General features: G+C 42.2%; 2 protein-coding genes across 2 annotated transcripts; one reads left to right on the top strand and one right to left on the bottom strand.

Annotated features, from left to right (window-relative positions):
- Positions 1-1,852: 1,852 nt before the first annotated feature.
- Positions 1,853-6,287, bottom strand: LOC116221395. The gene is made up of 7 exons (XM_031571284.1): positions 6,176-6,287; positions 5,267-5,339; positions 5,094-5,154; positions 4,975-5,011; positions 4,690-4,823; positions 2,127-4,404; positions 1,853-1,993 (listed from the first exon to the last, which is right to left on the bottom strand). Exons 1-7 carry the CDS (start codon positions 6,191-6,193, stop codon positions 1,853-1,855), a joined length of 2,742 nt encoding a protein of 913 aa, XP_031427144.1. The 5' UTR covers positions 6,194-6,287.
- A 1,189-nt stretch (positions 6,288-7,476) lies between these two features.
- Positions 7,477-26,284, top strand: zswim7 (zinc finger, SWIM-type containing 7). The gene is made up of 5 exons (XM_031571560.2): positions 7,477-7,942; positions 8,356-8,377; positions 8,997-9,099; positions 23,019-23,123; positions 25,741-26,284. Exons 1-5 carry the CDS (start codon positions 7,864-7,866, stop codon positions 25,855-25,857), a joined length of 426 nt encoding a protein of 141 aa, XP_031427420.1. The 5' UTR covers positions 7,477-7,863; the 3' UTR covers positions 25,858-26,284.
- Positions 26,285-26,374: the final 90 nt, after the last annotated feature.

Raw genomic sequence — 26,374 nt, 5'->3', positions numbered from 1 at the left:
GGTTTAATTCTTAGACTGGGGTAAGATGTCAATTTTGGGACCCATCCTCAGTAGTGTGCCTTCGAATCAGTGGGTGTTTCGGCCTTTAATCACTAAACACCCTCATCAAAGGTGGCCAGCTAAAGGGTGATCAAGCCTTAGCTTGTGTCCCATGCCCAATTAAGATTTCCCACGGGACTATGCAAGGCAGGGGCGTCCTCTTTCCTGAGCCAGCCCTACAGCTGAAAACCTATGTGCAGTCAGTGTTCCTTCGAAGCCACAGCAGGGCAGCGCGTGGTCACGTTGATGAGCTACAGCCATTAACCTTGGAAAAGAAAGTTATAAAAGTTGATTAAGGTTAGCTAAAGCAGTTGTAATACCTTCCATAAACATAACTACCCTTTGTGAGTACCATTGGAGGGCCCTGTCGTCGCCGGTTGTCGAGAAATACCAGTCATTGGTGAGATACCCTTTTGGCTGTAGAAGTTAGAAGTGGTTAGCCGCTAATGCTAACAAATACAGCGGCGAATGCTATTTCGAAGTGGAAACATTCTTTTGCGCAATGCAATATATAAACTTCTCTCGTTCTCCTCGTGTCTCTGCTTCCCTTTGTGTCTCTCTCCCCCCCCCCAACCAATACAATTCCCGAATACCTGAATTTACTAGTTTCTTAACCAATAAGCCTAAGGGTTGCTGGCCAAGCATAGACTAGCACCAAATACGTCCTGATGTAATGTAGATTACAGTATTTTCACACAATACATTTTCCAGTTATTTTCACAGTTGAAATTATGCACATCATGACAACATATTAATCTTGCATGAGTGGGCACTATTTGTAACATAGCACTTTGGTTTATTTTATACAGTTTATTTGGAAAATAATAATATTATAAATCATTATACTTAATAATATAGATTAAGGGCTACATTTGGGTAGCACCCGGGTTACATTCATGATACCCAAAAAATGGCAAAGTTACACAAATATGCATGGAATAGTGAGTTTAATTAAAATATCAAGATTTGGGTTGAAAAAAACATAGTAGAAAGGACCGAAAGAGTTATAAGAGGATCCGATGATCCAAAGGATCATTTAGTTGTGTAGGTGACTTAGAGACAGGCCCATCTCTGGAGTAGATGTGTTGGTCAGCCTAGATGCAGTCTCCTCCAGTTCAGTTTGGCTCTCCGAAGCAGTCAGTTCAGCAGTGGCTTCATTGAGCCGAGTCTCACAAGATGATGCACAGGCTGAAAAAGAGATGCCGAAAAAATAAAAACACTTTCCAATTGCATCTGCTGAGTACTCAATGTTACAGTGAATGAATGTATCTTTCTGTGTTCAGACTTTTATCTGATTTGATTGAGTTGTTTCAGTTACCTGTAACATTGATGTTCTCTTCAAAGGACTTATCATTGTCACAATGCCCAATTTTTGCACCTTTCTTTATTTTCTGATAAAGTAAGAGAGAGATTAATCATTTCAAATTCAAATTTTAATGAATAAAGAAATGTCTAAAAATGGCATACTCACAGATCATGTTACACCAATTTGTTCTTCACTCAGTAGCCTCTGTGATCAGCATTAGTACAAACAATGTCTAAAATTACAATAACATCTCGTATAGAAACTGAACTCCACCTTGAAGGAGAACTTGAATTTTGGCATCCTGAAGAAACAGCACCCTACAGTCTCTTCTTCCTGTGGCATCTCCAGTGGGCCAGCAGATACAGGAGCCTTGGTGACCTTAGCCAGCGTCTCACTTAGCTGAGGCGCTGTTTTTCTTACCTCAGCTAAGGTCTCGTTTGCCTGAACCTTAGAATAATCTGTGAAAGAAAGAGGGAATGTTTTATATATCCTCCACATCCAAACTAGTTAATTTACAACAGGCGAAAAAAACATGAAAATAGTAAGATCTAGTTGAAGTGTAGCTTCAAATATCACCATGAACTTACTCGTGTTAGCAACAGGAGAGGTCTGGCTTACAAGGAGACTCTGTGATCCTCTCTTTGATTTCTGAAGAACACATAGTTATATAGTAACTTAAAGATATACATTACCACTGGGTATTGCGTATAGACAGTATGGCAGTATGACAGTACACAACTCCATGAGCTACATGACCTAAATAATATACATGATACTCCACCTTCAAGTTGATTGTTGGCATCTTCAGCCAAACTGGAAACATTTTGTTCTTGATCTTTGTCTTATTCCTTTGCTGAAGTCCAACTGCAGCTTGAATTGGAGGGAGGTGGGTAGAAGCCGGTGTGCTGGTTTGGCTACAGGTCTTTGTTATCTCTTTTGTTAGTGCTTCTACCAGTGATGATTCAAAAGATGGATTGTGTGATTCAAGGGCAGAACAGAGAACATTCTCAGACCCAAACTCTCGAGTAAGTTCCTTGTAAACGTTTCTGTATATCTGGTGAAAATCCACATCTTGAGGATAACTTTCATTGCCTGTGATGCAAAAAGCTGTATCAAGCTTAGACAGAATCTTCCGAATCAAGTCTCTGGACATATCCAGCACATTATCTGGAAGTCCATCCTGGTGGGTGCCAATGTCCTGGTGTAAGCTATTGACTTTCTTCAGGAGTCGAATGACCAGCATAGTGACCAAGGAGGCATAGTCATTCTTGTTGGACTCTAACAGACGTAGGTGACATGAAATGGTGACTGCTTCACACTGACTATTTTGCATCAAATCTTTATGGTCGTCAAAAGTACGAGGGAGCAGATTGTTTGAGTTAGTGGTGGATGATGTAGTTTTAGTGTCCTGTGCCTGTTTGTCTAAGAGTTTCTGATCCTCCTTAACTAATTCCTTCAAGTCAGAAGCGTCATTTTTCTTTAACTCTGTGGAGAGTGCCACCATTACTTCGTTAGTCATCACTTGTGTGAATACATTCATTGTACTTCCAAACACCTCAGGTGATGATTTTGAGGTCTCTAGATTATGCTGTAAAAGTTCTTGATTGTCATAAGATGCTGATGGGAACAAACATGACAGGAGTAGTCTCTTCACAGCCTCCTCTACATAAGTGTAAATGAACCCTGATGGAATTTCATTCTTTCCCATAGCTCTAGGTGGTAATTTGCACAGAATAGAATCTGAAAGACTCTTTCCAACAGCCACAGAAATGGTCTGGAGACCGTGATAACTTTTTAGTGTCTTTTGTACGTGGTCTGCAATATCACAGGAATATTGACCTATTTGAGTTTCAGTGATACATTTTTCCAATCTTCGAGTGATGGGTACACGTTTTTCCCATTCTAAGATGGTGTCTAACACACTACTGATGGTTTCATTGGCACATCCAGGAGACAATGAAGCAGCATCCATGTCAACAAATGTATGCGTCAGAAGAGGGGAAATCCTTTCGATAAACACTTCAGGGAGAACAGAAGTACCGGGGAGTTTGGTTTGGTCATCTATTTCTGAGTGAAATGATTCTGAGGAGTGTGACAATGGCAATCCAGGGCTTTGTGACCTGTCTGTTTCTGTTTCAATGTCAATCACTTGTACTTCATTCAACATAGCACTAAGGATCTTATCAATCAGCTCTACCTGCTCTAGATTTTCCGCTGTCTTGAGATCGGGAAGTTCACTCTGCATGGACACAATTACTTGGCTAGTGACAGTGATGGCAGAAGCTACTGTCATTTTCTTTTTACTGTCAGAGTGAAAAGATTTGGAAAACAATTTCCCCACCATGTTCTGAATGGCATTGAACATTATTTGAGATGTTGTCCTGTAGATCCTCATTGGAACAACAGTTCCTAGGGCTTGTGTTTTCTCCAAAAGATCTTTCATCCCCTCAATAACACATCCAACAACATAATAGGATGTTGAATGAACCTCTTTGCCTGAGACTTTCTCCTTCGTGTATTCAATAATATCACCAACTAGATCAACTGCAAGAGACTCTGACTGGGGACCAGATGGAAAGATAGCATGAACCTGACAGAGGTCTGTTTGACTTTCTGCGCTGGCGTAAGACTCCTTGTCATCTTCAGCAAATTCCTCAACTGGGGATTCATTCTCAAGAGTTTTGAGCAAAACCTCACTCACTTGCTTTGATGCCCTTTGTTGAAATTCAGTGCCGGTAAACTGGTTGAGCAAGGGGATGGATTGTGATATTCCTGAGGCTTTAGCCTTCTCAGCCATCATGGGTGCTGTAGTAGGACCAGAGTCAAAGTCCTTAATGGTGCATGAGGCTGTCAAATCCACATTCATTTTGGAGATGGAGGAATATCCCTCTGGTAAGGCAGGCACAACTGGCTCCAAACCACTGGCTATTCTGACAGATTCTCGCAAAATCTCATTGACTTCTTTCTTGGCTGCTGCCAAGAGCATTTCATTTGTAATCCCCTGAGATCCTTGGCGTAGAGATGATCCTTCATGTCTCTCTGCCTCTGAGGTGCTTACCCTATTCCAAGGCATAAAGACCACATGTATATATTTGACTGACAACACATAGTTACACAGAACTAGTTACACATAGTTCACTTCAATTAAAACATGACGATGAATCCGGTGCTAATTCACAACAGGGATGTTATTTGGGCATGATCTGCAGTCAGGAAGTGCTACTTTAGGGTTGCATTTGATGACGAGAGTAATAAACGGTAAAATCTTGTCTTTTACGAAAATAAAAGGATAAACAAGTCCTTCCAGTAATTACTGTAAATACCAAAATGTGTGTTGCCCTGACCTCGTCATTCCACATACGTATGCGACAGGAACACCCAGAATTTCACTGAGGACTGGGAGCAGGTAATAATGAGCAGTCTGGACTACTTTTTTCACTATGATAGCACAAAGATGGCCAACTTCTTCCTTGGTCCTCTGAGTAAACAAAATCAGACAATAAGGTATTTCATCAGAGAGGAATATTAAAGGATGAAGATGAATTAGAGAATTTCTATTCAAATCAACACTCCATATATAATCGAACAGTAATATACGGAAGATTTTACGCTGGCACAATCAAACTCACAGGCACACATAGAGCGTCACGGACAATTCCCCAATGACTGCAAAAGAGAAAAGAATTTTAGAACATTGGAACTTAATGATCCGACAGGCAAACACAGTTTTTTAAAACTTGTCTCTTACTCTTCCGTCATGTTTTCCACAAGGTGGCGTATCATGGGGGAGACGTTCATACGATCCAGATCTGAAAAATCACTAGTATTATTTTTTAGATATATGGTAGGGCATAGAAAATTAACTCTTTTTGACTACTTTTATTGACATACTTTTCATGTCTGAATTTGGCATAGACTAACCTGCATCAAACCTTTTGGTCCTCGTTGTAGAACTACATTCAGCTCTTGATTCCTCAAAAGATGTTTTCTTTGGCTAAGGCAAAACACATAGCAAGTTGTAATCATCAGTTAATTGTCGGCAGTCAGTCCCTCCAGGATTTTGGAGTAAAACACAAGTCATGGACTTTCTGCATTACTTGCAATTGATGTTATTACAGTGCATGCAATTGTATTGACTGTTAGGTAACATTTAGTAGGCTAGCTAGCCAGATGGTTAACATACTCTCCTCATTTCCTTTTGTCTTCACAACACCCTTTAGGATTCACAACACCCTTACAAGATGCTGAGGAGATTGAGCAGTAGTATTCTCAAGAGGAGGCAACTCTTATTGGTACTCTCACCCAGGCAACATTGACCTTTACATCCTGTCTTTGTGTTGCTTTTACAACTGGTTGTCATCACAACTAGTAATTTATGCTGTCTTCACAACATCCCTGTTGCCAGCCTATTGTAATGACAACTGTGCAGATTGATATAAAATAGGAGTAGTTTACTGATTGCCAAAACGAATTAATCTAGACAAGGAAATTGGCACAACAGCTGTATTTAAGGGAATCCCCAGACAAGTTTTCAACAACCAAGGTATTAGGTCAAAAACTATTTCGGCAGACACAGTCCTGTTCGGTCAACTTAAAAATAAAATGCATTTATTAGCTAGCACCACAAACTAAAGCCCCATATATCTATAGGGACACAAAATATCTCAATTAAATTACACACACAAATACCAATCTTTTTTTTCATAATAATCTACCAACAGGAGACTTAAGCAGAGATAGACATTTTGTCCTTACTTTAACAACACTTTTAAGCCATAAATAGTCAACGTATCTCTAAAACACTTTTTTGAAATCAAAAAAGTGGCATACCTCGTTTCCTTCCGACATTGTGTCCGCTAATATGAAATACAACCTTTAAAATACGAAGCCGGTAGCACTGATGAACTGTAATATTGTGTTGCTCAGTCAATTTTAAGTGTGAGAATACTTGAAACATTACCGTGGCAACACTGTGGCTAATGATCTAACAATAACGTCTCGTATGCGTCACAATGCCCTGATCTGATGAGGCAGCAACACTAGCATTTCATGATTTCCAATTTAATAATGAAATAGGCCAAAATTACAAGAGATTCGGTAAATAAGTGGGCTAAGGGATAACGTATAGTCCACCAATCAGTATCGGAAAATAAATTCCAACAGGACGAACCTTGCTATAAGAATGTGTATGTACTGTAGCCTACTTCGTAAAATTTCTTTTTAAACGCATTGACACGCGTATGAGAACCGTTTAGACTCAGTATAAATGTTTCACAGTTTTAAAATCGATCTCAACTAATCTTCGCTTTTTTTCCTTTGCTGTCTCGTCCGGGTTTCCATTTGTGTTCCCCAAACCCTCTCTGAATCAGTAAGGAAATACCCAAAATCCACATTTAAAAATGGTGTCTAGCTAGTTTGCACCCGAAATCTTTAGCGTATATAATTACTTAATTAATTAATTGATCACCCGCAGTCTAAAGCAACTGCTCTGACAATTTTGTAGCATAAGCAAACTATTCCTTAATTTACATGTACGTAGGCCTCGATCAAGGCCTCAGTATGCCTATGCAAGGCAAAATCTATATAAGCCAGTCATTTTGGAAAGTGCTGTGAACAGACGATGTAATCACCAGAGGGGTGTGTCAAGAAAAAACGACGTATTTGCCCCCATATCTGAACAGTCTAGATCCGGGCCTGATCTGTTACACAATGAAGGTTTATTTGAGTTGTTTTCAGCAACCTTACACTAAAACGTTGCTAATTGTTACATGGGGGTGGAGGGCAGTGGTGCTCTGGTAAACCAGAATGGTTGTGAATGCATTCGTTTTTTTATCGTCATGAGTCTGGAAAAATGTATTGATAGCTGGTGTCAGTGTATCAATTACGTATTGCCAGCAGATATTTTGCGGTATCGCCATGTCGTTTTTTGTGTGTGTCCCACCCCTATATCCTAGGCCTATATCTCACAGTAGATTTTTTTCTAGTTTTTCTTGGCATGTAAATACAACTTACAAAAAATATATAGTCCATCATCAGATATCATCTAGGACTGAAGGTTACAGTTATGATCAGACCTTGATAGAGTACACTCTGTAAATACTGCGGATCACGGGAATTTTGTGAGGCTATACCAGAGACTTCAGGAACAGTACAGAGCATCTTTGGCTACACTCTACTCATTAGCCTGCCGAAAGCGTCCTTTACTTTTTACAGCAGGGGCAGTGGGTACAACGGAAATTGCGTTTAGAGCCAGATCGGACACCGTAATGTTGTTGAGCAGAGAGGGAAAACCAAACGTTTGACGTCTGTGGCAAGTGAAAGACGAAGACAACGCTAGGTTTTCATTTAGTGTTGTTACATTCAGGTTGATAAATAAGGCGACGCTCGCCAATAATATTCAGAATTGCGGTGATGTACCATTGTGGGTTTAGGGATTAGCTGTTTGCTAGTCCATAAAGTTAACTAACGTCAGATATCTTAGCCAACAACCAAGCTAACTTTAAACCTAACCACACTTCATGCCGTCCTCAATTCTTCCATTTGTTGCCGAACAGTTGCTAACGGACATTGAAAAAAGTTATAAGGAACGATCTCAGCGTGAGTTTGAAAATGATTTTCATCTGCTTTGGATGTAAGAAACGAACTAGTTAGTCAGAGAAGCCGGTAGCTAATCAGCTGCTCGTGCTTTAAAAGGAATGACATGACAAGGAAATGACGAGTTGTCGCTAATGTTGTGAAGTTACTTAGATTTAATCCTGGATGAGGAATAACCGGTGGTAATGATAATTCCCCCAAAAGTATACCAGCATCTGACTCAATTTGTGTTGTTATACTAGTTGAAGTGACTGGCTAAGTTTGCAAAACATGGTCTGGACACTTGGGGGAGCCACCTGTACAGCACATTTCCTCTCGCGGATGACAACATTAGCCGAACAAACTATAGTTGCGTGAGCAAATCATTGACGTTTTGTGAAATTACAATGTTTGATACACTTTGTCTTTTTTTGTAGTTCCTGATGATCTACTTATTGCGTGAGTATGACTTGCTTTCACCCAGCATACGTTCCAAAGTATGCACTGCTATGTTACGGTTTACTGGGGCGCGATACTGATTGGGACATCTTGAAAACATCGAAACATGCCTCGAAACATCTCTCTCTCACACACATGAACGCACACAAATGTGGTTTATAGGTCTGAATGGCAGCACACTTCATGGATGGCCCAAAATATGGTTTACCAGGGAAAGACGAGGTTGGGTCTCCTATCATAGGTGGCTGTTCAGCACTGTGGTGAAGTGTGTGTGTGTGTGCGCGCACATTTGTGGCTCTCTCACGATCTCATTAGCACTAGCTAATCTCACTGATCACTAGCACTAGCTTAGACGCACACTTTTGTACTAGTAGGTTCCACTGTAATTGAAAGTTGCTCAGCCTCTCAGCAATGGCTCAGTCACGACTTGCATGTGGTTTTAAAAGTGAAGAATACGGCTGACCACATGCATAGTATTTCACACCCCCAGGCTTCACAAAAAGAACGCAACACACTTCTGTGACACCAGTCTTTAACACAAGCAAATGATGAGCTAGTGAAACAAGCCTTTGAGTGATAAATGGTGTGAACTTAGTTTATGTCCCATTTTGCATTTTAGGTTGCGGTCTGTATTTGGGTCTTGTGCTCTCCAGGCCCTGGACCTTGTTGATCAACGCTCTGTAACCTGTGTGTCATCTCCTAGTGGCAGAAGAGTGTTTCGGGTAAGAGACTGGCCTTTACTCATTCTGCCTGCCCCTCTGTTTAACAGGCATGCCTACTGTGACTAAGTGTGTTTTGTCTACCAGAGTGCACGAAATTACTGGACAGTATCAAAGCAGAGATCACTTTTGAAACACACTTTTGAGTCAGTGGAATTATCCCCATTCATTTCCAGACCTTTCTATTCCTTATTTTCATTTGTACAATCCTCAGCTACTGCCACAGGGCAAGGTTTTTTTTGGTCTTACTGTTGTTTTATTTCACTGGCTCCAGCAACAGTTGACCACTCTGTCTCTCTCCCTGATAGGGGTTGACTATGAGACCGCATGACACGACCTCACCCTGCAGAAGTATGTTTGGATCAGTGTCCACATATCATCCTTTACTGACAGAACTCCTCTACTATGTAGAGCCCATGTGTTTTCCTGTGAACACACACACTCGTGTTTTTGCTCTCTCTTCATGTGTCTATTTCTGTAGTGAGAAAAGGAAGTGGTAAGTAGCAACCGTCATCACGCATCAGGGACAGTCTTAGATTCAAACATTTTAAAAACTGATTTGGGGGTGCAGGGCTGTTCGCAATAAGATGCCAAAAGAGCTATGGTGAATGTCTTATCTCAGGAATGATGTCTGGGGTTGGAATCCTCGTCACATCCACAATTGCTGTCCAGCTCTGTCATGGCAAGGGCATGTCATTGCCGAACACTGTGTTCTTGTTCCATAACATCCTTAAAGTTGTTTATATCTCTGAAGTAAAATGTACTAGTCACAAAGGACTTAAGAAAGACAGATGGTGGCAGTTGACGTTTACATTTCGGTGAGGCAGTTTTCACGTCTTTGAGTTTTCATTTCCTCAAAGTGCCCCCTGTATTACCTTTAATGGACTTTTGGTGGTGTGGAGGTGGCTCAGATGTCTAGACATGCCTTTGTTCACACATCATGAAATGGAGAACTAACCATACTGGTGAAAAAGGAATATTGTCATGTTTCGGCTGTGTTGTCACAATTGTGTTGCAAGATTTATCTGCAGAGTATTTTCTTTTTGGTTGGCCCCTTTTTCATGGGGTTTCTACTACATCAGAGTTTATTTTGTTTACTTAGCTAAGATTGCCCGTGTGCAGAACTCTTCTGTGAGTCACGATGTGGGGACAGATTTAGCCTTTGATATCTTAACTGTTTCTTGCCCTGGCTTCAACTTAACATCTTAATATGTTTGTGCAGTCAGCCTACTTCGTCATAACATTACCTAACCCCTTTTCCCCCTCTGAATATTGAGTCACTATGATTAGTGGCTAGTAGGATTTTTGTTTTTGTAAGTTTTTAGTAGTTAAGTTTTTAATTTTTCCTGGTGATCTATCTTGTCCTGTAGTGTACTGTCTTTACTGTTTATGGAAGTACAGCCATATTCACAAGACGGTAATCAGAACAGGTGAAAATGTGAAGCCTTTACAGTAGATCACATGTTCAAATCATGTGTTTGTGTGTAGAGGGAGCTCATAAGAGTGCAAGTGTTTTAAAGCTACATTTTTATGTTGTCTGGTTTTGCTATGCCATGGATCATTTTTAGGATTTGGAGGCAAGAAAAAAAGCATCTGGTTGATGTCCCTTTATTTACTGTAGTGTGCGTTCATGCGTTATGTTATTGTTTCTCGAAACGAATAGCCCGCAATAAATTTGTGTCAGAGTTGACATGTACGTATGCTTAACACAATCACAGCTAGTGCACAAAAAGCTATTTGGAGGCAGCTCTTTCGGTAAAAGTCAGAAATCCGCAAATCTTTTGGGTCCAAAACACTAAAACCGGCAACTGCAAAATGACTATACAACAGAATCCTATGGAGCAAGCATGCACATTGAAGTAAACTGCATATTTTAGCCCTTGACAGGCTCGTAAATGTTACTATAAGGGTCTGACAACATGGAAAGGATCCCTACAGAGATACACCTGCGCCACTAAACTGTAAAGAAATTGTAAAAAGTGATTGTACAGTCAGTGTTTTACCATTCTCTTCTTCCGGTCTCTGATATAGCACCCCATTCCGTGCCTGTAGGTTGAAAAATCCCGAAGTTTCCCTTTAACGCTACAAAGCTTATGTGCAAAGACCGACATATCACCAGCCTAATGTCTATCAGATGCAGAGGTGTAAAAAGTACTGAAATGTTGTACTCAAGTAAAAGTACAATTACTTTGATGAAATTTTACTTAAGTACAAGTAAAATTACCCATCTAAAAATCTACTCAAGTAAAAGTAAAAAGTAGTTAATTTAAAATGTACTTTAAGTAAAAGTTACTTAGTTACTTTCAACAACTTGATGGGGGCCGCTCCTATATAGTGCAAAAAAGGACAAGGGGTCATAAATCCAATACAAAAACTAGTTATTTTTTATTAAAGGAGAATCTTTAGAAATATAAGTGCAATGACATTAAACATGTCAAACATTAAACATGTCAACACAACATTTAAGAACTTTTGGGAGGACATGTCAAGACATGACAGCTAAAATAAAAAGTTAAAATACCGCTGCCCCACTTAAACTTTGGTTACTTTACTTGTGTCCACCTTTAGAGCATTAGTCTACAAACTTCTTGTTGAGTTTGAGCAGCAGCTGATTTTCAAGATGAGTAGAGTTCATCCGGGCTAGCTTTGCATTGAACAGCAATCCAGCACAGCTGAAGAGTCGCTCGCAGGCGGCCGAGGCAGGTAGGCCAGTATTGAGTTTCAGGGACAGTTTTTTGATATTCTGAAAGGCGTTCAGCAGATCCATATTGACTGAGAGACAGGCTAGGTACCCTTCTAACTCCCCTGTACCTTCTGACCTTCCGGACTTCATTGAGGAAAATAAATCACCTTCATCTGATGAATGTTGTCCAACTTGCTCCAGCCTCCAACATCCGGTCAAGGTGTTGTCTGACATAGACTAGACCTGTAGAATGACAAACAACATTTCTGACAATTAAGTATTGAGCTGCCATCAAGATTCAAGAGTGCATCATAACACAGAAATAGCTATAAATAGCTACTTGAGATGACAGACCTACAGTATACAGAATTATAGCATTATTTTTTATTTCTACGTGCATCACAATTCATAACCGAGACCCCTTAGCATGAACATGAAAGACGTGCACGTTGCAAAGCCACCACTTATCGTTATCAATATCTGACTAAACATCGTGATAAATTGCAGGTAACGACATACACATTGACTTGTCCAACTGTCTGAAAACGATGGTGTGCGCATTCACATTGTTCTGTTTCAAGGCATGGGAGGCAGCCAAATGATTAGCCTAATATCAGTTTATGTGGTGTATTTCATTGCTGATGACTGATCTGCAGTTTTTAACACAATATGAGAGACTGAACATAATAATTCTATGACCTGAAACGAATGGAAGACAGGAATGGTATTATTAGTCTATTGGATGAAAGCTGTCGACGTTAGCATACTCAGGTCGGTTGCAAGTGCTAGCCAAAATTAGGCTACTACCTACTAGTGCCATGAAACGCATATTTTGCTTAATGGAGCAAAGCTAACTAAATGACAAAAACGCTGTCTGACCTACTAATGGAAAGGGACAAATACTGTACTTACCAACACATGCTTGCGCAGATTTGAAGATGAATTTGTATAAGCAGAAAGTTCTGACTGACGGATTAGGCACAGTTTACACAGCATATAGCTGTTGCCTCTTTTACGTTGGAAGGCAAACTGCTTGCTGAGATGTGGCCACGGGTTTTCTTCATCTTCTTTAATTTCAACTGGCGGAAAGTTCGGTGCTTCAGCTTGTTGGTGGTCCGCAGCTTGTTGGTAGTCCGCACTATCATCTTCCTCCATATCTATCTCTCGTGACTCGGCACCGTACTGGCGCCTTGCATCGACTCCATCATCCACTCTATGCAGCATCCACCACTGCAGTGAGCATTGTGGTGCGCGATTCCTGCCTTGAACTATGTTTTTTTTTTTTACTCAGTAACGGATGTAATTTCCAATGTAGCGAAGTACAATACTTCAGTCAAAATCTACTTAAGTAATTTTAAAAAACGATTTAAAAAACTACTTAAAAATGACAAAGTACACAAAAAAACTACTCAATTACAGTAACGTGAGTAAAAGTAATTCGTTACTTTACACCTCTGATCAGATGTCACTCTTCTAACCGACAAAAACACATCAATACAAATACAAAATGATTAACAATCAATTCCCTCTACCACCAAACAAGAAAAATGCCAAATAGAGAAACTAGCACAATAAATCAACATACAATACTCATGATGCCAGTTGGTAAGCCGATTGCCACTTCAACCAGCAGAGCAATGCATCCAGCCTAAATACAGGGATGCTGGAAAGCATTTATTTTAATGTTGACTGTTCCAGTGTCAAGTTGTTTTGTAAGACTTATTGTCGATATACTTGTGTTACGTCCTCCTGCCTTAGGGGTCGCTATTTTCCCTTGTGCCTTTTACCTTATTTGTGTGCAGGTGTTGCCTGTCAGACGGGGGCGGAGCCCAACACGTTTTAAGGCCGAGATGGCCGTCAAGTCGCTCTCCTTCAACTGCGTGCTGCCACGCTATTCCGGCCTTCCTCGTCGTTCTACTTTGTCTTTGAAATTCTCTGTTCGATATCGCCTTTTTGTTTATTAAAACCCCCTAGACTCGAGCCCATTCTGTCTTGTGCTTCTTTGTTGCATATCAGGGTACCTGGTTTGTAACATTTGGGGTCTTCGTCCTTTGTTTAAGAACCTTTAGAGTTGGTAGGAGACGATAGGCCTAGGTTAGTAGACAGCGACTTTGGTAAGTACCTGAAGCTTGTGACTGTGCGGAACGTTGCACCTCAATCAGCAGACACCGGGCGGGCAGATTCCGTCAATTTATTATTTTAGTTTGTTGTTTTCTGGTGGTCATCCTTGGTCGTGTGCGTCTTCGAGGGGAGGCAGTGGGCTACGCAACTGGTCTGCTGCGCCCCTACGAGCTGACGGATCAATACCGGGCAGGGAACCCACTGAAGATCAGAGAGAGGGATCAGTGATCTTTTTCTTTTTGTAGGTAGGGGTTGTGGTGCAGCGCGAACCACCCAGTCACACAGGTACGGTTTAGTACGTCGCTTAAGTATTTTGTGTTGTTTACACTGCGCGATCGCGGTGCTACAGGTAGGTCTAGACAGGTAAGACTAGCTGCGTTAGTGAGTTTTTCGGGTTGTTGCCCATTCGTTCGTGTAAACCTTAGACATCCCTGTTAAGTGTGTGTGGCGTGTTTTGGCACGGTTGAGCGAGCCTGTGGTCATTTTTGTGGAGAATTTAGTGGCCACTTCGTGAAGTGTTGTCGTCCTGTAGCAGCCAGTTCGACATTTTGTGTATTTGTTTGTGTTGTGTCACCATGGCACAACAGTTCGAGGAGGATCCGTCAGAGGAGGCATTCCATCGCCTCACAAAGGATGAGTTGCTGGAGGTAGCGGATATATTTAAAATAAAAGTGTCTGCTACTGAGAAGCGCTTAAAGCACACGATTAAGTCTGTGTTGCTACCTCACCTAATAGAGAAGGGAACCTTGCCACGGATGGACATGAGAGAGGCGGTGCGCCTAAAAGAGCTCTCTGTCCGTGAGAAGGAGTTAGACAATGAGAGGAAAGCCATCCGGTTGAAAGTTGCTGAAAATCAGTTACAGCTCAGGGAGTTAGAGTTCAATGCTAGAACCGATAACCTTGCAAGTACGGCAGTCCAGACTATTCTCATTTGTAGTTCCACGTTGGTGGAATGAACTACCCAGCACTACCAGAGCAGGGGCGTCCCTCTCTACCTTTAAGAAGCTTTTGAAGACCCAACTCTTCAGAGAGCACTTCCTGTCCTAACTGGCACTTCGACTAGTAAATTGCAGTTACATTTCTGCACTTCTTTCTTTCTTTTTTATTTCATTTTGTTATATTTCTTATGTAAAGTAGTATTTATTTATTGTTACACCAGGTTCTATTGCTCGTAGCTTGAATATTCTCTCCCTTGTACGTCGCTTTGGACAAAAGCGTCTGCTAAATGACTAAATGTAAATGTAAATGTAAACCTTGATCTGGCAACTACTGGCGACTCCTTTGATGCGAGTAGGCACATAAGGCTGGTTCCACCATTTGTGGAAAAGGACGTGGAGCGGTACTTTCCGCACTTTGAAAAGGTGGCGTTAACACTGAAGTGGCCTAAGGATGTCTGGCCACTGCTTATTCAGTCTGTTTTAGTTGGCCGTGCGCAAGAAGTGTATGCCTCACTGTCCATCCAGCAGAGTGCTGACTATGACTTTGTGAAGGCATCTATTTTGCGGTCATACGAACTGGTCCCAGAGGCGTATAGGCAACGCTTTAGGCGTTTTAGGAAGGGCGATCGCCAGACCTATCTGGAGTTTGCCCGTGAGAAAGAGACACTGTTCGATCGCTGGTGCTCTGCTAAGGAGGTAGACAGCCAGGCAAAATTACGGGAATTAATCCTGGTCGAAGAATTTAAAAACTGTCTTCTAAGTGACTACTTACCTAAACGAGCGCCAGGTTAACACCTTGCGGGAAGCTGCTGTCTTGGCAGATGAGTTTGCTCTGACCCATCGCATATCCTTCAGGGATAAGCAGAAGTCCGAGGACTCTCAGTCAGGTCATTACGACCAGACGTGGACTAACAGTAGTGTAGATCAAGCCTGTTTCTATTGCAGTCACCAGGGTGTCCGTGAGACGCGGGGGCTGAGTGAAGGTCCGGCAGTGACGGCCCAGTCATTGGCTGTTAGTGAAATGATTTGTTCACTTGTGCGCTCCACGAGTGGATATTGGTACACACTGGCAATGTGGGCTGCTACTCTTGTAGTTACACTGGCATTGTTGAGTTCTGCTGCGATTGATAATGGCATCTGCGATGCCGTTCTGTCTGGCGGTTGATAATGGGGCTGGCGCTGTCCTTTTTCAGTTAGGTGCTGATGAGATCCAACTCCCCGTTTGCTACTTCTCAAAGAAGTTTAACGACCAGCAACGGTGGTACGCCACCACTGAGAACGCGACGTTAGTCCTATTACTTGCAGTCCACCATGGCGAGGCCTATTTAGGAACATTACAGAAGGTCGGCGTATGTAGTCATCACTACCGTCTTGCACGTCGAGAAGCTTTACCTTCGGGATCTTCTGGCAGCCTGTTAACTTCGGTACCGGTAATGGCTTGGCATACGCCCTGTCAAGGATACCGTAGCCTAATCTTCATGTCTACGGTTAGAAACAATCGTATGCCATGTTTTTTTGTTGTTTTTGTTTTTCGTCATGAATGTGTGTGTTTGAGTGTGTTTGTTACCAATTTTTGTGAGCCTGTGTGCGTGCTTGCGTGGTGAGTATGAAAGTTGTACTTGTGTGTTCGAATCACAATTATTACAGCATAGCTGTATTACTTTTGCTAATTGAAATTGTGCTGCTGCACGCATCCTTGTCAGTGGGTGTGGTGCATAGCAAACATTGTAAATAGTTAATTATGGAGACTATGGTCACCATCTTGTTGGGGAGGTGTTACGTCCTCCTGCCTTAGGGGTCGCTATTTTCCCTTGTGCCTTTTACCTTATTTGTGTGCAGGTGTTGCCTGTCAGACGGGGGCGGAGCCCAACACGTTTTAAGGCCGAGATGGCCGTCAAGTCGCTCTCCTTCAACTGCGTGTCGCCACGCTATTCGGGCCTTCCTCGTCGTTCTATTTTGTTACTGAAATTCTCTGTTCTATTGTCGCCTTTTTGTTTATTAAAACCCCCCTAGACTCGAGCCCATTCTGTTTGTCCTTCATTTGTTGCATATCAGCGTACCTGGTTTGTAACAACTTGCCTACCCTTTCCAGACATTGACCACACAATGAAGATATCATTTGCCACGGTGGGCAGGAAAAAAACTAAAATACATGTGCCTACCCGAGGTGCCACGTAGCAGGGATGAGTCGACTCGACGCACGGGGCTATTGCAAGTTTGAGGTGGCTGGTGTGTCAAAGCTAGCTAGCTGCATTGGGGGCCGACAGCTTGTGAACTGTGTGTTGTTACCCGCCGCACGCAGACGTTTTCTATGAAGCTACAGTATAATGGATAATTATATAATTATCACTATGGCTTTTGTCTTGAATTTGCAGTCTTTCAATTGCGTTAAGAAACTGTTGTACTTATGTTGTTGGATGGTACAACAGTAAGGCTCTACAACAGTGCGGACTAATATTAATATTTAAGACGTCTACTGCCCCACATGAAACCTTGGACAGTTACTTCCAGTTTCGCCACAAATTCACAAGGCCCCAAGCAACTGCCCACATATGTCATGTATGCATCACCGTCTTTTCTCTCCTGAAAGGTCATTTCTCGGGGAATGCGTAGTTTAGGGTCTGCGTAGTTTGTTCAGAGGGAGTTCAAGCTTTGAAGACTCCTCTGACAGAGCTGGGTTTGTCTCTTGGGAATGCATTCATTAATATTTCATTTCAAACGTCATGCTGTGTAGAGATCAACCTGCCCAATAACACCAATTGCCCTCCGGCCCTGTCCTTAGCCTTCCCAAATCTGATTGTCAAAGTGCTCACTGAGGCCCCCTCTCACCACCCATGAATCTCAGGCCTCAGAGGGATGGAAGCTTGTGAAGGACACACTTTCACAAGGACTTTCACATCCTTGTGTTGTAATGTTGAGAGAGAGCATGGTGGGTCTGCTGAAGTTAGGCATCCTTGATCCTCCATAAAATCTCTCTCTGTCTCTCTCCCTCTCTCTCCCTCTCTATCGCTGTCTCTTTTTTTTCTTTCTCAGTGTATTTGTGTATTTTAAAGGAACTGTGAGGTACAGTATTGATTATCTGTCTGAGAGATGAATCCTGAATGAGGACACATGGGGGGAAAAAACAGCTGCATACAGAATATTCCATGTTTATATGTGGACCAGTTTTCCTGTGCCCAGTCAGAAAAAAGAGGGTAGACAGAGGAGGGAATGGACAACTGCATTTTTATAAACAAAACTGTACATATGTGCATATTAATTTACATTCTGTGGCGTTTTTCAGAATGATTTGAGATAGATTAAAAGCGAGTTTTCTGTTGTATCGGCAGGGTGTGCAAGTGTGTCTGTGTGTGAGCGAGCAAGAGGCAGAGACATTAGGTAGCTTCTATCATTAGTGTTTGACAGATCCTACAACTTGAAAAGTGTTAGTTGACCTCCCACAGACCTTACTACCTCATTCTGTATACAGGCAGACTGTTCTGGCTGGAATATTAGCCTAATAGGGAAAGACACACTATACAGTCATAGGAAAATGGATACAGTGAAAGGTTTCACCTCCAATGCATAGTTGAGATTTCAAAGTAGAACTCAAGTGTTTTTACTGGGAAAGTGTGTGGGTGCCGGGGTTGGTGACCTCAACAGCATATTCTCATATGAGGACAATGAGTGCAGTTGTAGGCTTGCTCAATGCACATTGTCTGCTATTCCATGTTGGAATGGGGATAAAAAAAATCCTCCTGGGGCAGTGCGGTATCAGTTTGTGAGACATTTCTGGAATGGGAGATGTGCTGGAACCGGTGGCCTCCAGTTGGCCTGAAGTCAAGAGTGGTAAGTTGTGATAATGAAGGCTGAATGATCCTCCCTCCATCCAGAGGATGGTGGTGTATATCTCCCCAAAAGCTCATTGAGCCTTGCTACTTCACACTGGCTGACACTAATGAATGTCCTGGCCTTTGTCTGCCCATAGATAATGCCCGGGCTTTGTCACAGCGTCTGCCTCGCTACCTGAGCTAAACTTCTCAATGTTGGGGCGAGGTGGGCTGTGTTCAGCCGTGAGCCACCTGATGGATGGTTGCTGCTTCTCTCAACCCAGACAGCTCAGAGTAACTTCCAATTTGGGTGGAGAAAGTTTTTAGGCTTTGCAATGCAATGCATTTGTTGTGCATGAACATACCCCCCCCAAATGCCTGTTATATGTCTACTTTAAGATACTATTTGTGTGTAGGCTACTTACATATGGAGCTTTGAAACATTGTTGGAACAATAGGTTGGTTTAAGTGTGTAAATTAGATCCAAGCTGTGAAGACTTGAATCACTGCTGCATTCAGAGAAATGTAAATTCCAGTTAAATCTGTCTAGAAAATTATTATTATTTTTAAAATATTTTTCTTTGCCTTCCTTTCTTTCGGGCCTATTTATTTATTTATTTATTTATTTATTTATTTATTTATTTATTTATTTATGTATGTATGTATGTATGTATTTATTTATTTATTTATTTATTGGGGCAACATTGCATCATGGTACAGATATTTCTCAAGTCTTAGTATCCTTCCCTATTCTTGCATGGTGACTTTCCTGGAACACATAACAGTGTTTTTGAATATTTAGTTCCAGGAAGAGGATGGTAAGAAGTGTTGAAGCATCAAATCTGCAGTGAAGAGCTACTAGTAGGTACCTAGGGGGGATAGAGTAACAGCTGTTCATTCACTAGCTGATCCTGAGGTACTGATCTGTGGGGAATGAAGGGGTGGCCTGATTAATACACAATCACTCTCATGAGAGACATGAACATTTGAAATAAAACATATTTGAATTAAAGAAACATTGAATGGGATGTTTGAACCGTGGCCTAGATCACTTTGAAATTTGGTGATAGCCTTCTGTGGCCATCAGGCCTGCGTGTGTGTGTGTGTGTGTGTGTGTGTGTGTGTGTGTGTGTGTCCTGTGTCGCCTCCATATATCCACGTGTGTGTTGCAGTGTGTCGCTTGTGCAAAAAAAAACTGACTGAAGTCAGCCTTGTTTGTTGTTGTGTGGGGGGTGTGAGGTGATGGTTTGTGCACAAACCTCAAAGTCTTTGTCAGCCGGGAAGAGTCTGAGGCTAGAAGACTGCGGCACAGGCGAGCGCGTGTATGAGACGACGCGTGGGGCGTGTATGAGACGACGCGTGGGAGAGAGCCTGTTTTATCATTCTGGGCGGCGGAGGATGGGCCTTTCCAATATGAACACAGACCAGAGTGATGACCCATAGAGGATGAGTTATGACTTTGCCTTGGAAAAAAATACGCAATGAATGAATGCACTAAGTAAATACCCAGGTTCTCCAAGCTGATGTTATATGCAAAGCCTGTCTACTATGTTACTAGCACATGTCCCTCTTACTAGCACCTCTTTCCCCATGTCTATTCCCCGTTGCATTAGAGGTTTTTATTGTTTCCTGTCCGTAATTTGGACATTAGCAGATCTCGAGGTGTACATCTGCTGAATGCTTTGTTCAAAAAAAGATCCATGAGAGAACATCAGTATTTAAACTGACCTATATAAGTGACTTTTTGCCTTGAAAAGCCTTAAGCATAACAACATATTCACAAAATACAGTGCAACTACGCCTAAGGTACCATTACAGTTACATAGGTGAAATAAAGTAAGAAATTGTTTTTGTATTGTGCACTTGGCAGTGCAGTTTTTACTTCACTTCTCCATCTCCTTTGGGATCCCCCTCTGTCATCTGTAGAACAGCTGGAATAGAGCTGTTCCTGCTAGTTTTCTTTGGCAGCTGCGGAGAGGCCCTAGGCATGCTGTGCTTCTTTTACCCCCAGGGCTTCGATTCCAAAAGCATCCCCTCCAGCTGGAATGCAGGCCCCAAACTCTTTTGCTTCTGCAATCCCGGAATCTTGTGTGAAACCCGGAAAGTAGGGATTGCGATCTCTCAGCACATTTCCAGAAAACCTGGATTTGGTGTGGATTTTTTCAGCCTTGAAGTGTTCCCAGTTAATGATTAGTCAATCTGTGGTAGGAATGCAAATGACTGGACAGAACAACTTGGGCTGTTCTGCTTTGGCTCTTAGCATACATGGAATGTCCTTGACAGTGGCCAAAGTGTTGGCTTCTCGTGAACAGTTTTTCTCTCGACTGGGCCACAGTACAAGTCTCCCTCTCCCTCCTCTTGCACTTAATAATCCCCTTGCTTGGGCTCAAGTCATTTTAGCCCATCAACGGAATACCCAAGTGTGTTGGAGTGGTGCTGGGATGCTCCGATTGATAATGTGAGGGTCCGTGGCTTATCACTTGGGCGTTGGCACTAATTGTGGACTGCAAAATGAAAAGCCCAACTGAGCAAATAGAGCAGAAAAACCCCACAAATACCCCTGGGAGGGGTGAGAGATTACATCATGTCTCGGCCTCGACCACCTTCCCCACCTCTTCTGGTGATGTGGGCACTGACTGAAGACGCTGCAGTCCCCTCCTTTGTCACTTTGTACGAGCTCCAAACACACCTAATTGCTCTTACTGTGACTCATCTACAATGAGGTGTCACTTTGAGACAGAATGGGTAGTTTTTTTTTTTTTTGTGATTTAGTGAAGCTCCGACTCAGTGACTCAGTCTCCTTTGGGATAATGGAGTGCCTGGTGCCATCGCACAGGGCATTAGCCACGCTGATGATGGCTGATCCGTCTCCTCTGTTAATGTCTGCATGAGTCATAGGCTGAAGGGGACCGCTGCTTTCCTCCCCCAAAAGAGATTTAAGTCTCCTCTTCAAAGTACAAGACAAAGCCCAGTGCCTTCATCAATTTCACAACCTGTTTGGGCTTCATTTAGCCCATGGATTCAGCTGGCCCTTGACCCAAACTTGATAGTTTTGGTGTCAAACATAAGCCAGACAGGATGAAGCTCAAAGCACACAGGGAAGCTTGTCATTATCATCTCTATGTTCTCTGTTGGGGTCATCATAGCAAGGCAGATATTCCCAAATTCCAGCATGGAATCTGTTTTCTTTTGTGACGTGAGATGGAATTGAGGACCTTGTTATTTTTGTGTCACGCCTGAGGTATGCCTAGTTCGGGAAGTGTTTTCTGAATGTGTTGGAACATGCTCGCTGCTGTACCCCGCGGAGGTCTTGTAACATTAAAAACACCAAGAAGTTTGCAGACTCAACTTGTAGATTGGATACAGGCTATTTTCAGTATCAGAGGAACAATTTAAATGTAATCGAGGGAGTTTAAAAAGAAGACAAATAATACTGTGGCGAGCTGGCCCAGAAGAATGGAAGCGGACACAAAGATCTTTGGTTAAACAGCAGGGTCCTATACACTGCACAATCCCGGGAATGCCATTTTTTGGCCAATGAACAGACAGGTGGCAGGACACATGATGGAGGTCTTGCATCACACAAAACACAGACTATGACGGTGGACAGAAACACTTAACAGAAGGCAAGGCTAAACTAATGCAAACAGCAAATACACACAGACCAAATAACAGCCACGCTAATACAGGACACAAAAGGGAAGGCATAATCACATTACTCCAGAACGATCCCAACACCAAGTTCCATGCCCAAGGCATTATGAGGGCAAACTATTTACAGCCTAGACATTCACATCAGCACACAGAAGCGTTGCATTACCCTTGCACGCTACAGTTCTGTTCCTCTGTTTTAACCCTTTGCCTTGCAAATTTCCTGCTCAGAATTTGGATAGCCACTTTTGGCACACATTTGGGTGCATATTCCCATGAGACTGTACTTCCTCTGTCGCTACTTCCTCAGAACCGCTTAATTTCCGTCTCTTGAGCTGCGAGTACAGGATGGTGTTGCTCTTCTGGCTCTTCTGCTCTGCATTGGCACATATCTGTTCCCCGGCTGTTTGGTCAGGCTGTGGGATTTCCCACGCAGTGAAGTGAAGAGCACACTAACTCACAGGCTTGGCTCTGAGCCACCGGTGGGAATGCCGGAGTTAGCTCTTGACGCAGCAGAGACGCAGTCTCAATGCGTGACCAGAGTGAGCTTTAAGAACTAGGTTGTGTGAACAGGTGGCTGTTTGAAATGACAAGCAATATAGAGCAAAGAAGAATTAACTGTACATTTTCTCTCTCTCTCCCTCTTGCACTTTCTTTGTTTCTTGTTCTGCTGTTTGGCTCTCTCATTCTTTTTCTATCTCCTCTTGTTCCCTCCTTCAGGTAATGGGGGGCTCAGGGCAGATGTATACCTGCTACACCTCCTGCCACTATTGCCCATGTCCTGCCTTCTCCATGTTGGTGCTGAAGCGGAACACCAGTCTGCTGGTAAGTCTCCTGTCTCCCCCTTCCTCCCTCCCTGCCTCATATACACAGCTAACGGCCTCTAGGTCAGCACTCTGAGGAGCCGCCCAGCGTCTTGTCCACCACCACCTCCTTTCCTTCCCTGAATCTGATGGTACAGTACCAGTCAAAAGTTTGGACACACCTTCTCATTTTTTGAGAAGTTTTTTCTTTACTTTTTTTAGATGGTAGATAACACTTTTTTAGTTTAGTACATCATTCCATATGTGTTCTTTCGTAGTTTAAATGTTTTCAGTATTAATCTACAATGTAGAAAATAATAAAATTAAAGAAAACACTTCTCAAAAAAAAATAAAGGTGTGTCCAAACTTTTGACTGGTACTGTATATCTGCAGTGGAACAAAAAATCAGCTTGTTTATTTCTCATCTGGTTTCTGCCCATAGCACGCAGTTGATTGTGTGCGGTTTCAGAGCCCTCCGTGCCAATTTAACCACAAAATAGCTGTGTGCAGTTCCCTGAGGAAGAGGCCTAAAATGGACTTGGCCGTCTGAGAAATAGCAGAATGCCAAAGAGTCGTTTTCATATACTGGCCTTGAAACTATTAGTAAAAAGATCAAGTTAAAATGGAAAAGTACTGTCTAATTTCTTGATGGTATCAATGTAGATGTGGTCAATACATCGTCCCTGGTTATGAGGATCCAGACCCATCTTAACTGTGAAGTGAAAGTAAAAGAGACACTGTGAGACCACATGGCCAGACACCTCAGTGATGCTTTCTCGCTCCCCTTATTACACCTTAGGTTTTTCTGCAGATCGGATCGCTAAACACTGACTTTCTGTGGTGGTGGAGCAACACTAGAGGGTGGCTGGGAGTTTCTGTGGTTGCAGAGCAACAGGAAAGAGCCGAGATCTGTGCAGGGGACTCAAAGTGAAAGGAAAGCACGTCTCTTGCCTCATCCTCATTTGGAGTTTACTTAGACAAGTTGAAAAAAAAAAAAAGAGAGAACTTGAAAATGCTGTAATTTACTAAGTTCTCTTTTTTGATAACTTGGCACTGGTTTGTTGGGAGTTTGGGCATCTCCATGACGTACTACAGAGGTTATGTAATGCTACATAAACCTTGTTCTCATTTTACATAGTTGCTCTAACACTGGGTCTCATCTTGACTACTCCAGTTGTTGTTGCGATCAAAGAAATGAAATATAGTGTAGAGCATTAATACATTTATCAATGTTGACCCCTCCCTTAGCAGCATTCGTGTCTGATATGGTTTGTGTTAGCAGGTTTTGAGCATGTGTCTTCCTCTGTGCGTGGAACTATGTGTTGTACATCACTACCATCGTGTCTAGACTGGGGGCACATCTGGTTTAGATTATCCTCATGTGTCAAAGAGCTAGATTTAGAGAATGTTTTTAAACACACATATGCTGTGTGGGAGAGACAGAAAAAGTAGAATCATTGTTATGAAGTCATTGTAAAATTATTTTGAATTTGGACGTGTTCAAAGCCAGGAACGATGACTCCAAGTCTGTTTCCCATAAAATCCAGGATTTGTTGTTGCTGGGTGTGATTTAAATTCAGTTGATTCCCATGCTTGCAATGCATAAACAATAAAAATGAGTTATAAAGGCAGTGATTTACTAATGTCCGTGGGTGTCCCAAGATCGTAGCGTGAGCTCAGAGAGCTAAGACTAAACTAGAACAGTCACCAAAACCCCCAAGTGGTTAGTCATAACGCCTCAGAAAGGATGTAAGATTTGAGGGGTTGGTTGGTTGGTTTTAAAATCCGTTGCTCAATTTTTTTACAGTGCAGTCAAGTTGTTGTGTCAATTCAAAATGTAGTATTTGTTTTTTTATTGTAGGGAGAATGTTAGAACAGCCTGTTGCGACACCATGATATTCTTTGGCAAAGTGGGAGCATTTGGAGCAGCTTGTTTTGATCATTCTGCTTAGGCTGCTTAGACACAGGGAAGTAACTTTACATTACAAGTTGTTCAGTTAAGCAACCCAATAGCACCATATTCGACTAGACTAAGGAGCCTGCTGTTGTGTGTGTGCCGTGTGGTAAACCAAACATCCTGTCAAGACTGACATTTGAGTTTCTCTCCTCATAAAGGCTTTAATTTAGACTGTTTGTTTCCCTGTGGTCAAATTATTGTTCTCTGTCACCGACCCACCCTGCAGCTCAGGACCAGAGGGCAGCCACAGCACAGTGGTCTTCAGTGGTTCAGCTGCTTGTCATCAGTAGTGACTGTCTGCTGTGGACAAACGCCAGTGCAAGAGGAAAATAGACTCCATTTAGACAGAAATGTGTGCTTGAATTGTATGAGAAAGTAGCTAAGCAGCCAGCCAGCTAAATGTTTCCAGATAGGCTTGCATCTTAGAGGGATGAGGGAACCTGATTCTTCTTCAATATTGAAGGAGTTATATCTTTTTCAAACTAAATATCCTATCACCCTGCATGTAAAGAATACATTACCTAAATGGATACGAGAGGTTTTTAAATACAAAGTAGCTTTTGGGGTTATCTGTTGTGGGAGGACATGTCTTGTGTTTGTGGGTATGAAGCATTGTTTGAACACCTCCATCACCTCCAGCAGTTCTCATGACCTGTTCTGTCTTCTCATATTTACTCCTCAGTGTAAGCACATTCTGGCTGCCTGCCTGTGCCAGGCTATGGGGCTGTCCCAGCAAGAGCAGGTGTCCGACCAGGACATGACACGAATCCTGGCAGGTCAAGCGCACACTGACTTGTAGAGGACAGACTCCAGCACAGAACAACCAGAGATGAATGAAGCATGAGTCTACAGTGCTGTACCCTTACAGGTCAGAGATAGCTGAACCATTTCCCTGCTCAGGTGAATGAGGGACAAAAGGCTTAGGTGATGTTGCTTCAGCTTTCACATTATACTTTCAAGAGTTGGAGTGGAAAGGGATATGTTAAGTATATAAAGTACCACAATATAACTTGCCTGTTGTTCAAAGGTCTTGCATTTTATAATAAACAAAAATGTTTTGGCTGTTGCCATTTTGTATCTTCAAATTAATATCTTAAATCAGTCTTCATCAACCTTAGATAATACAGACATATCAGTCAGTTCTGTTTAAATATGTTAACAGCAACTGATATCTGTTTGCCAGTAATAGTTTGCTTGCCTGACTTGATCAAGGAGTGCAGCATTTATTTGGTTCACAAAACACATAAGGAATCACTGTTGTATAAACTACATGTATGTATTCCCATACAAAATACTGGTCTGATGTGTAATTTGGC

This window comes from Clupea harengus, chromosome 8 (genome assembly GCF_900700415.2).
Source record: "Clupea harengus chromosome 8, Ch_v2.0.2, whole genome shotgun sequence".
In the NCBI taxonomy this organism is placed as follows: Eukaryota; Metazoa; Chordata; class Actinopteri; order Clupeiformes; family Clupeidae; genus Clupea; species Clupea harengus.
Note: the sequence above shows the minus strand (reverse complement) of the source record. Positions and strands in the feature narration are given on the sequence as shown.